General features: G+C 41.7%; 2 protein-coding genes across 2 annotated transcripts in view; one reads left to right on the top strand and one right to left on the bottom strand.

Moving 5' to 3' along the window:
* Window positions 1-321: 321 nt before the first annotated feature.
* On the bottom strand, window positions 322-6,862 carry shox2 (shox homeobox 2). Its single transcript, XM_062552980.1, has 5 exons — window positions 6,494-6,862; window positions 4,991-5,199; window positions 2,848-2,905; window positions 2,404-2,492; window positions 322-1,849 (listed from the first exon to the last, which is right to left on the bottom strand). The coding sequence occupies exons 1-5, from the start codon at window positions 6,741-6,743 to the stop codon at window positions 1,556-1,558; spliced, it is 900 nt and encodes a 299-aa protein (XP_062408964.1). The 5' UTR covers window positions 6,744-6,862; the 3' UTR covers window positions 322-1,555.
* A 2,946-nt stretch (window positions 6,863-9,808) lies between these two features.
* Window positions 9,809-15,141, top strand: part of rsrc1 (arginine/serine-rich coiled-coil 1) — a 158,346-nt gene continuing 153,013 nt past the window's right edge. The window contains exons 1-2 of the mRNA XM_062552979.1: window positions 9,809-9,903; window positions 10,794-11,089. Coding sequence (XP_062408963.1) covers window positions 10,839-11,089 — 251 coding nt within the window. The 5' untranslated portion in view covers window positions 9,809-9,903; window positions 10,794-10,838. The remainder of the gene's footprint in view (window positions 9,904-10,793; window positions 11,090-15,141) is intronic.

The following is a 15,141-nucleotide window of genomic DNA, read 5'->3' on the forward strand; positions in this document are numbered from 1 at the left end:
AATAACCACAATAATGACATGTAGAATATTGGGCCATCAATAAAGATTTCTATATATTTTTTGAAAAATATATAGGCCATAATGTAGCCATAATATAGGCTACAAACAATATCGCATCAGAGTTTACGCCTTTTTGTAAAATGTTAAGTTTATGGTTTAAAAGTTAGGCTATTAAATAGCCTATGTCTCAGCCATACATCTCGTATCATTCAAACAGACTTGGCCCACTGGATATGAACGTTATATAACGGACAATATAGGCTATTGTATAGGCCTATTTTTTTTTAACATAATTCACACACAAAAGGAACAACGCTGTAGAAAAGTTTTGTTGATTTATTGTACTATGACTTGAAAACGTTGTGGTCAGGTGAGTTCACGTTTCACATTAAACATAAAGTAATTAAAAATGCCAAAATGATTCAAATGACATGTAAGGAGTCCCTTGATTGCTGTAGAGGTACGTTTTACTTTCAACGTTATAAAAACATCAACATTACATAGATAATCCACATGGTTTTAATCACGGAGAAAAATCAAACATGAAAACCCTAAATGTTCCCACAATATGTCCTTGAAGCACAAAATAGGCCAAATAATTTTGTATCTGGTGTATTAACATATTTTACATGTTCCCGTACCATATCACCGAATTTAGTAACTTGGGAGGAAGCTGTTTGGCCTAATACTATATCACTGTTACAAGACCTTACATTTGGACTTCAGTTTACGTGGACACTGCATTGAATGGAGTATCTGGTCGCCTTGGTAAAATTCAACACACTTAAACAAGATTATTAAGTCCTTTTGTGGTAAGTTTGCCATGACCAGATTTCCTTCATCCAGCGCTCAAAATCCCTTGGCTAAACGCCCGAACCCCGATAACATTCAAGTGCTTTAAGTTCCTCAATTGGCAATTGTCTGTGAAAGGAGCCATGGGTATGAAATGGTGTTCAAAATCAAGTCATCCGCGAGGAAAGAAATTCATGCAACACTGTTTGGTGTGGGTCTCATTTGGCAATGAGAAAACACCTTCCATCTTTCATGGTTTCTCTGTTGTTGTTCACAAATATCCACGTTTCCTTAGTGAGGGGAAACTCATGTTTCACATAAAACGAGGCCAGCCTCTTTTTTCAAAGTCAACGAATAATGTATTAAAGCAAAACTGCAGAATAGTTCGCCTTGTCACACAGAGTCGAACGTCCCAGCTGCGTTAGCGTTTACTCGTCTTTGCAGACGTCTCTCTTTTTTTCTCCTTATCTTGCGTCGCCTCTCCTTGCCTCTAAACTCCCTCTAAATAGTGAAACTGTGTAAATACACCAGTTCCCACATGGAGAATCCAGAGTTCTTGTCGATTTTCACAGTTTATTTTGCGTTGTTTATATTTCATAAATAGCCTATCCTTGTAGTTGTCCTATACTTGTTTGTCCTTCGTGAAACATAAATAAGGTCCTTGTTTTGTGTTTAACATTGCACGCCAGTGCTCTGCGCTGTGCTCTGCGCCGCCGGAGACCATCGGCCAGTTGCGCAGAACATGTTGCGCGCACGCCGCGTGTCACAGTCCAAGTGCGGCCGCGTGCTTTTTGGCCTTGAGTCTCAGGTCCGCGATGCTGGAGTTCTTGTTGTTGTTTTTGGCCGCTGCGGCCGCCGCCACCACCGATGCAGCAGACGCGGATTCCGCCGCGAGCGTCGCCAGGGGCAATCCAAACGGCGGGGCGGGAAACATCATGTAGGGCGCGTGCGCCGCCAGGTGCGAGTGCAGGTGATGGTGCGCGTGGGCCACTGCGCTGTCCAACTGCAGTTGAGCCTGCACCTGAAAGGAGAAGGGCGGCACGTTGCAATGACTATCCTACGGACGCACGGATGGGGAGAGAGGGAGAAACACATTAACTTGATAAGAGGCCCGCCTGTTATCGATTCAGCATTAATGTTGTGGGTGAAAACGGCATCATAGCCTTTCTTTAACCACTGTGAGATCGTGGTCTTGGTAGCCGATGTCTGCAGCTACAAATGGAACCTACTGCATTCCCTTCTTTTGCCGGGAAAACTAATGTTGTAACGCAGGCTATATATAGGCCTATGGCCACGTTCACAGTGCAAATGTAATGTTAATGTAAATCACTGTCAATGTAATTTACAAAGTAAATTACTGTAAGAGGATATCATATGGAGAAACTAGATCTGTATAGGCTATTGATGAGGGTTTTTTTGCTGTCAGATGGGCTACAGACTTTCCTCTTAAGGCCTAAACATCCTAATGAAATTTGACTCTAGAAAGAGTGTCAGCAATTGACAGCACTTTGAAAACCAGTATCCATCCCACAACAGTTGGACGTGACCTGTGCCAAGGCGGCACTCTGGGCATCCGATTTGTCAAAGACCACAGGCTTGAAAGAGACTTGCCTGTTGGAATGGCATCCGCAAAGCTCCCACGTTGACATATGGCGCGACACGACACGCTTCAAACTGATTCGCAGCTCCGATGAGTACCCCTGCAAAGAGACGCAATTTGAGTCGGATGTTCAGCTGCCCCGCTGTTGGGACCTTAATAACGCAAAGAGTCTCTGGAAACAGTAAACAGTGACTCCGACTAAATGGTACCGTCGTCTTGCTTAATTTTACAGTGTAGGCTACAGAAATCAAAAACATTTTAACAATTTGTGTGATTCATATGTCGCTAACACCTAAACAAAATGGTTCGACTACCCAAAGCATGCGTTATTGCGTCTATTTTTTAAAGTCAAAACATAAAAATCTAAACATAGCCTATCATTTGTCTGCATCTTCCAAATAGATTAAATAAAGAACACAGGAGGGCCTATACTGGGAGTAAAGAGTATAACGCACCTTTGTGTAACTGATTTTCTTGCTTTCTGCACTTGGCCCTCCGATTTTGAAACCAGACCTGCGGGGAGAGAAATTAATTAGTGGCCGTGATTGACAGCTGCTTGTGAGGGCACGTGTAAGTCCTCTCAAAATGACAACAACCGCGGAAAAGCACTATCCCCGAGGAGCGCTGAAATATTCATGCCGCTTAACCCCAGATTTTAATTATTACATTTACAACACTTCGGCAGTAAAGTGAAATTGAAAACGGCCAGTTGACCACAAAAAAACCTGAAAACACAAATTGAATAAATAACGCCAGAGAGGACACGCTTGATCGAAATGTGCAGCCTAAATTGCTCCATAATAAATAACCTTCTCAGCACCGGTTTCATCTTTCAATAGATTACCATCCCAGAAGAACCAAATTGACTCTCTGATACCGAATACCAGCATGAGATTTCAGCTTTGGACATCTGAGCCAGGCGATCTGACGAGGGTCTCCTCATTAGTAGCCGGTTAAATTAATTACCTTTATCTGCAAGGAAATTTATGTTACTGATGCGTTTAATGCATTGCAGTTTCGTTTAATTACTGTCATAACAAGTCAAGTACAAAGCCTTTTTGAAGATACGTGTTTTTTTCCGCTGTAAATTTCTTTGGAAAGCATTATTTTTTTGTTATGAGTAGTCCTATCGGAGAGAGCAGATTATGCGTCTCATTACTATGTTAATCTACTTTGAATCCCCACAGAGCCTTGGATAAATTAACCCACAACACAGTTTATCAATTTCACTTTACTGGGCTTTACAAAGAATGTTTCATCCCTTTAACATAAATAGGCTTGGCTGATCAATATGAATATGCTTTTGTATTGTCGATATTTATATTCGATCAATATTCACATTGCACTGGCTACAACCGGTGCAAAACACGACCAGAAGGCGCCCAATGATCTCGTTCATGTCCAATATTATCTTCCTTCTTTAACAAAATATAGTGACAGCTTGAATGACAGCAACTGCTCAAACCATGGCGATGATACAGAATGTGGCGGTTTTATTATTTTGATACAGAGAGCAGCGCAGGGCACACTGGATCTTTATTTGCAAAAATTATACATAATTTATGTAAATCCCAAGATGTGCCCCGTGCTCTCTCCGTGTTTGGGACACAATACACTTTGGTGAAATTCCAGCCAGCTCTTGGTGAAGCGGCAGAAAAAGCCACTCATTTAACTTTTTCTTCGCGGAGGTCTTTATCGTCTGTTTTATAATAACCAGAAAAGACGTACAACGAGAGAGGGAATAATCCCCCTACTCGTACCCCTATGCTGGTATTGTGTGAACGACAGAGGCAGAAAGCAGATATTATTCCTTTTGATAAATCACATCAGAACCAACGTATGGCTATGTTCATTGTCATTATGCGGTTCAATTTCCTTTCTCCTATTACAGATCTACCTCTGACGAAGGGGCTTATTATGTTTCTGTGCAGATGGTCTTTCCCAATACAAAAAGAGAGAAAGAAAGAGGGAAAGAAAGAAAAGCTATTTAGTTTGCAGATGTCTGTGAAGCCAATAAAACATTAGAAATGTGTTCAAAATGTCCATGCATTTATGTGGACGTTTCACTGTAGACTAGTGCAATGGCCTTATCCATTAGGCTACAACAGCTCCTCTGAAAATAAGCACTTTAGCCGCTGAGCTCAAATATTGTAAATGTACACAGAGACCCACACGCGTCTAAAAACAATCAGTACTGCTTTAATGGTCTGTTGCACATTTAACTTTAATAATTTCAAAAAACAAGGGTTTCTTTTTATACCAGTGTCAAATCAGCAGATTTGTTCGCGTCCTACTGAGGGTTGGTGTCTGTGTGGCACATCAGAGAGAAATGCTGAATAGCCATGAATAAACCAAGCGCAGTGTCAATACATCCGTCTCTCCAGAGACGCAGTGTGTTCCACACGCTAAAAATTTAACGAGAGGACATTTTCCTTTTTATTCCATCTCACTCTCTTATCAAAACACCACCCGGAAAGCAACTCGACATTTTATATCCCCTGGACTACTGCATCCATGCGCCGATAGCCCCCCTCTTGGTGCTGGCTCCAGCCAAATGCAGCGTTACAAATCCCCTTAAAACAAGAGAAAGCTGCTTACTTGGACGCGGGCTTCCGAGAGCCCCAGTCGCTGACTGAGTTCTTCGCGCATGAAGGCGTCCGGGTAGTGCGTCTCGTCGAAAAGCCTCTCCAGCTCGTTGAGTTGCTCCAGAGTAAAGTTAGTCCGACTTCTCCGCTGCTTGATTTTAGTTTGGCTCTCATCCTCCACCGCTTTAGAGTCCTCTTTTCGTTCTTTCATATCCGCGTTGCCTTCACAGGGGATACACAATGAAAAAAATGAAAGAGAGAAAGTCAGGGATGAGGGAAAGTAAGAAGCATTTCAATGAAAAGGTAAAAAAAAAAAAAACAGTCGAGGCCTTGACTTTCATGCGTTGTTGGGACAACAGTGTAGTCCCCACATGGGCAACCTTTAAAACGATCACATGGCTCTCCCTCAGCATCACACAGATCGGTCACTGATGTTTTGTACTCCTGCAGAGAGGGCTTAAATTATTTATTCCTTATACATATGCATAAAGCATTTTAGAGCAACACGGCCACGACATGCTTATTACTGTTCGCATTTGGAGGAAGCTGCGGGTTAAAAGCGGTGTATCCTCATAGTAAATTCAATAACAAAACACTTGAATGCTCAGTGTTGTCTATGGAATAATTTGCTTTGTATTATACCTTAACTCCTGCATTATTATTTTCTAATAGGTTACACAAAATTCATCACCATTGTTATTATTACTATTAGCCTATTATTATTATTATTATTATTATTATTATTATTATTATTATCATCATAATTATTAGGCCTATTATTATTACAAGCCATATTGTCTGTATTGTAGTCTTTACATTGTAGGCCTTTAGTCTTATTTAAATATAAAATGTAGGCTATTTAATTTGAATCTGAATGCTTTGCCCTGCTGAGAGTAAGGCCCTTCATTCATTCTTAAATGAATAACACTTTATATTATGTTGGTTTGCACCATCCAGTATTTCTTACATATAGCCCAGTTAGCATCTATTTATGTTAGGCATCATTTTGAAGCTCGGCATTTGCAGGTCTTTGCATAACAAAGACAATTGACAGGTGCGTTCGACCTTAATGCATTCTGCACTCCATTTAGTTTGATAGGTCTATATATATTTCTGTATATTGTTTTACATAGGATGTGCAAAGGACTATGCTAACAAATATTCTGATCCAAGGTTATAGACTTGAGAGCTATCAACTGTAGGAAATGGAAGAAATTATTCACGAACTCAACGAGTACATGGCAGATGAAGCAAACTGATAGCGAATTTCTTCCCAGCATGTGTAAAGAACTTGTGATTTATTTATTTTCTTTTTTTAATTTAGGAAACTATTTCTCAGATTACTTTGAAATTGTTCAGAAAAATCTATCAGCCCTCCTGCACTTCGAACCAAACAACAGCTAAACTAAACTACACACAAGCCTTCACTCACAATTCTGTTTATTTCTAATTTAGATGCCACGGTTGTTGACAACTTTCTGAAATTGCTAAAGAGCTTAAAACTGTGTGTATTTACCGTCAATGAGTTTAGGGCTGCTCGACTCCCTCATCCTCTCTGGCCCGAGCATGTCCGCTTCCCTGGCCGGCGATCGTGCTCCTCCTCGCGCAATAGCAGTCACCTCCTCGCGAGTGGGTTCGGGATTAAGACCTTCCCTGCCTCGTACCGATGCACCGGTCTCGAGCACTTCCCGGTATGTGATCACTTCCTTCTTCTCCTTCACTTTCTGGTCAAAAGATTTAGACACAAATGCGGTGAGTTCTTCCATCACTGCTCCAGTTTTAAAAAAAGGGTCTTCTCGTTCTCACTCACTCTCGGTTTCTCAGTCCCACCACAACAGCCCGCGATAAGACATCAATAGTGTTTCGTTTTTGTCGACCTAAATGCGGGGTGATGTCGTTGGCAACTCTTTAGCCCGCGTTCCTCTAAACGTACAAGATCTCGGCCAATTCTTCTTGTGTGGAGTAGAGACCTGCTGGTGATCCGCTATTGAAGTCACACTATTTATACTTCGCAACGCCTGCCCCTTGATCCGTGCAAATTACCTCCCCTCAGGAAGCCGGGAAGAGTCCCCGTTCCTCAGCCGCATACTGACAGGGTGGGAAAACCTTATCAACCCCTCAGATTTCAGATCATTCTTACGAGGTTGCCATTGGCCATTTATCCGAGATTGACAAGACGGACAAATTAATTGAATTAAGCGTGCCTTCCCTGCTATTGTCCTGAGTTAGTTTTTTGAAATCTCATGGAGATGGGCAGGATCTCTGCAGGGGCGTGGCCAAAACCGAAAATGACAAGCCCGTGCCGAGGGGAACACATGCACGCGGGAGCCTCCTCAACATCTTTTTGAAGTGCTCAGGAAAAAAAAGAGACAGCGACAAAGACGCTACCGGGCAAAAGGTAAAGAGCAGACAAACCGACATGCGAGGGACGCGCGCATGGTAGGCTAAATACGCGCGGCGTGACAGAACACAGTAGCACGGTCCTTGGCGTAATGAGTCACTTTGGCCTTCTTCATTCAGAGGAGATTTCAGTGGTGTAGGCTACTTTAGTGAGCTATCATTTGTGACACATTAAACCTTTCCTTCACAGGTCTATATAAACAATGAATTATTCTTGTATTATGAAATTAATAATACAGCTGGTCTCAGAGGTATATTTGTAGCCTACTCATATCTTTAAACATGCAGCCTTTAATATTATAATTATTATTTGTATTTGTATTATTAATAATAATAAGAATAGTATAAGAATCATAATAAAAATCACAATAATCATAATAATGATAATCACTTAATTTGCTCGTCTCAATTGACTTGGCTTCGGAAAAGAGATGATGTTTCATTTAGTTTTATATTGGAGGCCCACACATTCCATGATTACGCAAACACTTGCACAAACCAATTTGTGCTGGTTAGTTGACATTTCACAAGCCACGTATTTAAATGGAAGAGCGTCTGTAATGGTTAATATTTCCAAGTCTCTAAGGATTATCCTACTGCAACTCGTACAGACTCCTAATCTGCTGTTAAACGATTTATTAAGGGGTGTTTTATTGTGACGCGTTGCCACGGGGTCTGTTAATTATTTTTGCTTAAGCAGACTTGCCTATTGAAATTATTCCATATTTACTAGATAAATAAATAATTCCCTATTCGCTGTGAAGGTAACGGTATGCCGTGGGGATAGCGATTTAATAATAAAAGAAATAGTACAATAAGAAATGGGATAGGCCTGCAGCTTTAAGATCATTTGCAATTGTGAAGCAAAATTAAGCGCGTTTTATTGATTATCCATAAAAATGCTGTTTGCTCTTGCGGGTTTCCAATAGTTCACACAATTAATTATTAATGCGGTCTGCTTTCAAGAATCGTGTGCACTCATTGTTTTCTTTGCTGCCCTCACTATATTCTCGATTCACTATCCGGTGCCCTCATCATGATTATAGCGGAAATCAATTAGTTAGGCTATATTTTGATTAGGCTATCTATGCCACACGAATCACGCTTTAACAATTTTGTACATTCCACAACGTGCGCGTCCTGTCTTACTATAGCCTACCTACAACTTCATAATGTCTTCAGCTCTGTCAGCCTAGCCTACAGCTTTTGACCGAATAACCCGGGTTCTTGTCTTTACAACGTGAAAAAAAATGTTATATCGACCTTGAGAATGTTTTTAAAAACAAGACTAGTGTGAAGACAACATTCATTACTTTGAGACAACACTGAAAATTCCTTTAGATTTCTTTGCGTATTAACAAATTCAGTGGAGCCACACAAAGTTTAAATAAATAAATAAATAAATAAAAAGTGTTTTTGTCTTGCTTTGTGTTTTGTGGTCGGAGTAGAAACAAACCTAGAAATTGGCCAAACAGGGTGTAAAGACTGTTTTCTGTTTGGGGTTGAGTGCATTGTAAAACCCGATTCCACCTTCAGATAAATACTTTCACAACAAATGGTGGAAGCTGGCAACGCCAGGGGGTACAACCAAATCTTGCATTTTCTTGTTGTATTTTTTATCTTCACAAACAGCTGGTCCTTTACAGACAAGAAAATAAAAAGTGGGCCTAAGACTAAATTAGTCGTGCAGCATGTTGCGCACTCTCTAAGGTTTACCGATTTCTTTTTTAAAAACTAACACAACTTAATTGTCTCTAACTGTCAGATACAGGAAGTTGTTAAATTAACTGTTGAAAAGTTTCCCCCTTTATAAAGTCCAACTCATTGAGAGTAGGCTAATTAGACTGGATCACCAATTAGCCTATACCGCTAATACCTCTTATATAATGAGATGACGGTGTTTGCACATTTTATTTGCTGAATCGTTTATTTCTCTTTTTTTACATTTCAATCTTACTGGTTTAAAATTGTTCTTATTTTATTTGCACCTTTTCAGCTTTCCGTGACCATGCTGACATGACAATGGGCGTCAAGACTCTTCCTTCCTGAACTATTCAAGGGTGTGTGAGTGTTGGCGCCTGCTTCCCTTCATAACCCAGTCCTCTAATCACTCATTTTGGCTAATTAGTGTTCTGAGCAGGGCCTATCCTCTCTGATGCACACACATGCACTATTTGCCCTAGGCCTATTTTGTTTAGAAATAGACCGAAAACAGTTATTCATAATATTACTTTTATTACATAGGCCTCCTATTCAGCTTACGTGTTGTTCTTTAAAAGTATAAATTAAATCACAAAGGCGAAACAGTGGAACAGACCAGACAAGCACGAGAAATGTGATGGTTGGGCTATAATTTATCAGAGAACGACTGCTCTGTTTGCGATTGAAAAGTCTGTATTTTTTTTCCATCGACCCTCTCTGTTTTGACTAGTGACGTCTGCCGAGCAGCGGCATGAGCTACAAAATCTTGTGGCGCGCGCAGGGAAGGAACATCAGCGCTGTGTTGATTGTCTGCTACACTATTTGGTGAGAGACTTATGAGACTGCTCTACATCAGTCGTTACGGCAGGCAGAACTTTGAGAAAGAATTGAACTAAAGCGTACAATTTTGCCTTTATCTGTTTTACCAACGTTGGTGTTGTCACATTGTTTACAGTAGGACCATGCTTGGTGCACGCCAGATATCCAGTAAGCTAACTTAGGTGGCCAACGTTTGCCACTTTAGTCACTCAGGTTTGATTATATTGCATTTCCTGTGCCATATTGTATGTCTGAAATGCTTGACATGAATCTCATGAATCTCTGAAATATAAAGCAATAAATAGCTGTACATTCTCCTGGAGTTAGCTTGTTAGCTTTCCTGTTAGCTAAGGTTGGCTACCTACGAGCTGAATCTTTAACGCTCATCAAACACCTGTTTAGTTTAATATTAGTTTATGTCAGTCAGTCAGCTCTTCGTTGGAAGTGTGTATGCTCATTCATTGTTTTCCTTAAGAAATAAGGGCAGACACACAACATAAGTTTGGATGTTTGGATGTAACCGGCTGCAGGTCAAGTTGGCTACACAATCTGTCCTCAGGTCTGTCATTGTGTTCAGTAGGATAAATTATGGTTGAAGTCATTCAGAGAAGATTGAATATGGTGCCTGCATGCATGCCAGCCTATTTGCTTTGTCAGTTACAAGGGATGTATGTGATCTGTTGTCATTCAAGTTTGGAAGCTGACTGAATTTCTAGGTTCATACGTGATATGTGTTCATACTCCTGCTATGTCTTGATATTATGTTGAAATTTGAATATGGCCAAGTGATGCAAGAGTTTTGTTATGATTCTAGATAAGATTTGTATTCATCATTGAATGAAGTGAGCTTCCACAAGTTGATATGTTGCTAACACTCCTCTCTTGTCACCTGTCAGTGTGTGTGAGTGTGTGTGAGAGAGCGCGCGTGTGTGTGAGTGACCATGGGCAGACGCTCGTCAGACAGCGAGGACGAGCGGGGCGGCAGCCGGAAGAAGAAGAAGCACCGGCGCCGCTCGTCTTCCTCCAGCTCGTCCAGCGGACGCGAGGCCAGCCGCAGCAAGAAGGCCAGCAGGAAGAGCCGGTCCACATCCCGCTCACGCGACCGGGACAGGGACAGGGACCGCCACCGCGACAGGGACCGCGAGCGCCACAGAGAGCGAGACAGGGATCGAGACAGAGACAGAGACAAGAGGTAGGAAACACCTGACGGGATGACACCATTGCAAACAGCACTCACATCATGTTGATCAAACGCAAGTGTAGCAAGCAGTATTTTGGAACTGCAGTAGTACACACAAAGAGGGCAAAGTTGGTGTAACTGTGTCAGATGTCAGTGGGTCAGAAATGCTGAGTTGTGTGTGTGTGTGCTTTTTTGTGCCTGTGCGTATCTTAACTGCTATGAGTTTAATGGTGTAATGCTGTGGTTATGTGCTGCAAAACTGATTTTTTTGCAAACAGAAGCACTCAGCTGTCTGGCTTGTGATGGGTGACATAATTACACTGGGCTGAATGCAATCATTATGCTTTTGGTAGTGAGGCTCCATAGTTAGTTAGGCTCTGTAGTTGATAATTGAACTTTGCTTATTCACCTGTGTATGTCAGACACATAGGCTATGATTCACGTAGAGTGTTTGTTACTGTCAAGGAAATTGTTATGTCAAGGGGATTGTGTGTTGTGCCCATTTCATGGTGAATACAGCTAAGGATTTTCCTCAGTTCTGATATGTTCCCCTGGATGGGGGATGTGAGCATAAGAGTAACACTGTCACCCTTAGACGTCATCTATTGCTGCATGGTGGACTAGTTAAATAATTCCCTTTAGCTATAGGCTAACTTCATTAAAGGAATATTTCGGTATTTTACACTTTAAGCCCGTTTTCTGTATTGCCTAGCATGAACACGAGTGTTTGACACCGAAATATCGACGATTGCGCCTGTTTGTGCATTTCGGCACCTTTAGAATGTTCTCTGTATGGCGTTAACATTGCTCCCTATGTGCATAAACTATTCTGTCCTTAAAACACCCCTAAACGTTCGTTTTTAAAAATGTGCAGCTCACCGAGTGGTTACTGGTCTTCAATGATCTTCTATAGCAAGTTTCGCAGTGAAATTCAAATTATGTTGTGTTATATTAAGCAAACACGGTTGTGAGTTATCTGAAAAATTACTTCCGGGATTTCGAAAATCCCTGATAAACTATGACTGAAGCTACATTTCGCTGTCAAACTTGCTATAGAAGATCGTTGAAGACCAGTAACCACTCGGTGAGCTGCACATTTTAAAAAACGAACGTTTAGGGGTGTTTTAAGGACAGAATAGTTTATGCACATAGGGAGCAATGTTAAGGCCATACAGAGAACATTCTAAAGGTGCCGAAATGCACACACAGGCTCAATCGTCGAGATTTCGGTGTCAAACACTCGTTTTCATGCTAGGCAATACAGAAAACGGGCTTAAAGTGTAAAATACCGAAATATTCCTTTAACTCACTTCTAGTAGTTTATGCTAAACTAAGCTAACAACATTGCTTTAGAGTGACGTTACGTGGTAATGCTGGACGACACTCTAGAGGTCATCTCATGGGGTGACTTTTGCCCCGCAGAGGAGAATAGGCCCACAGCCTTAGGTTGCATGAGATGCCCATTGCCGTTCTTTGACACCTGCTTTAGAAGGGAACTATGCTATGGAACTTTTTTTTTAGCTTAATTTAACTTAACTGACCAGCTTTGAGTTATTGGAATGGTTGTATGTCTATTTTCGGGTTGAATTGGTGGCCGTTTCACTTCCGCCTAGCGGGCTGGCGGGCCAGCGCACTGACAGACAGAAAGTCATGCTCATGAAAAGGCAGACTGACCGATTGAGGAGTGTCGTAAAATATAGACGCTAAAGCTGTAGGGGAAGCTCTGCAGAGAAACCTGCAGTTGTAAAACGAGAAAACAGCAAAGAAATGGCCCAATCCTGCATAGTTTCTCTTTAAACATATTCAATATGTTTTTCTATCTTTGACACCAGTGAGCAGATGATTTCTCCTCATGATTGACCCCCTTGGCAGTTCGGGAAATAGGCTGCTAAACTAAGCTCGATAGATCCGATGGGAGTCCATTTAAAGTTGTTAAGTCCCAGCTTCAAACTGATGGACCCCATTAATGAGAGACGCAGTGCTTTTAAAAGTAGCATTCATGTTGTTGAAGCGTCTCCTAAAGAGGCCAGCGATGGGAAGTGCGTGTGGGCTATATGTGTTGTTTGATGTATGTTAATGTGTTTGTGTGTGTGCTAACTTTATGATAATGTATTGTGAATGTAAGAGTGTCTGCGGCTCAGTATAGCGGAGGGCGGAGGCTCATACACTTTGCGTACATGTATTTTATTTGTGTGAGTGTGTGTGCGTATCTGTTCATGTATGTGTGTGTGCGTGAGTGTGTGTATGCGTGAGTGTGTGTGTGTGAGTGTTTATGTGTGAGTGTTTGTGTGTTTGTGCTTGTATGGAGACATATGTATATTTCTACATTTTGTGATGTGTATTAATGTATTAGTATGTGCATTTGTAGTTCTGCATTTCATTGGTCTATAGGCTTCTTCTGGGACTTTGATAGTACACACACACACACACACACACCACACACTAAAACGATCTGGACGTCTTTCACATTTACTCTTCTTCATCTTCCCCCTTGTTACAGCCGTGCTTATTTTTTAATTCAATACTTTTGTCATTTATATAAAGAGAGAGAAAAAAAAGCACCAAAAGATATAAAGAGGCCTTTAAAAAGGCCTTATTGAGGACTATGACTTGTAAACGGCGGCCCGGTGAGAGAGAGCCTGGCGTAAGATGCCTGCCAGGTCCAGTCAGCCCGAGTGCCGCTCTCGGTTCCGCGCACAAACGGAATGACGTTCCTTTACTGGCGGGGCAGACATGAAACGGCCCGTCCCGCCGCAGAACCCGCCGCTGAGCGGAACGCTCTGAGCCCGCCTGTCTACATCACTGATGCGCCTCGTTCATCTCCGCCGCCTCTGTCAGAAACACTGACGTCTGTGTGTGTGTGTGTGTGTGTGTGTGAGAGAGCATGTGTGTGTGTGTGTGTGTGTGTGTGTGTGTATCTGTCTGGTGAAATAAAAGTGACTTGAAGTGCCAGTGGCATTTGGCTGGGAGGTATGGAATCTAATAAGGCCATGTTTTGGTTCATAAATGGAAAAATAAATGAAATTATCGCTCCAAGAGATTTTAAGAAACATCTTTATTTATTTATGGCGTGGGACTGCGTTTTTATATCGTCTTAATGCACCGAGAAATAGCAGAAGACAATCCATAAAAAAGCATAGAGTGAAGAAAGTTGAAAGAGGGAGAGATCTTGATAGTTGAGCGGGAAAAAAATCTGAGATTTATGGGATAAGTCAGTTCCCTGGTGAGTGTCTTTTAGACAGAGAAGCCAAATATCTCTCTTCTTTTATGACAACACCCTCCACAGGGTCCTCTGTAAACACACACACACACACACACACACACACATACACACATATACGCACACACGCACAGACACACTCATTATCTTTCACTCTCTCTCTCCCTCTCTCTCTCTCTTTGGCTCTATCCACTCTATTAGTTTTTGTGTGAATCTAAAACTATTTTTTTATGTTTTCGCCTACACTATGCTGTCGGCCCTGTATTCATTTGAAAATTCTGGCTTTCCGCTTTAATGCGGACGGCGTATCGGCAATCATCTGAAAATGATGAACACGTTAAAACCCGTGTTCCCTACCTGATTAGACCCTCTGTCAGTCTGATGTCTCTTGACTCCGTGACTCACTTCGACTTCCACTACTAGCCGGCCAGCGGTGAATGCAGTGTGGGGACCCAAATGCCTTGCTGTCTTTGGTAGCATTTGAAGGGTAGTTATTTATGTTCTGCATTTTACAATGCTGACAGTTGTGTGAATGGTCATGTGATTTGTGTGCATGTTCATGTGGTCTGTGTTCAATTACCCCCCCCCCGCCCCCTTTTTGATAACCCGTATGGAGAAGATTCGCAAATTGCAAAAGTGTGTGTGAGACTGAGAATGTACTGAGAATGTATTTTAAATGAAATGATTTTTTTAAATGAATACAGAATAGTGCGCCTTTGTCTCTCCTTCTCTCACACACAAACACACTCTTTCACACACTCACACACCCTTCCCTCTCTCACACAGAGGACCCAGTCTCAGTTAAAAAGGGAAACTGTAGCCTCAAACACTTACCCCAGCCGTA

Source organism: Sardina pilchardus, chromosome 13 (assembly GCF_963854185.1).
Source record: "Sardina pilchardus chromosome 13, fSarPil1.1, whole genome shotgun sequence".
NCBI classification, from domain to species: domain Eukaryota; kingdom Metazoa; phylum Chordata; class Actinopteri; order Clupeiformes; family Clupeidae; genus Sardina; species Sardina pilchardus.

Bases quoted from the DNA above. Each gene is read 5' to 3' on its own strand.
- shox2 (XM_062552980.1), bottom strand. From the start codon at position 6,743: ATGGAAGAACTCACCGCATTTGTGTCTAAATCTTTTGACCAGAAAGTG. The intron at 5,200-6,493 runs GTAAATACACAC...TCCCCTGTGAAG, and splicing joins CAGCCCTAAACTCATTGACG to GCAACGCGGATATGAAAGAA. The intron at 1,850-2,403 runs GCAAGTCTCTTT...GTGCGTCCGTAG, and splicing joins TGCGGATGCCATTCCAACAG to GATAGTCATTGCAACGTGCC.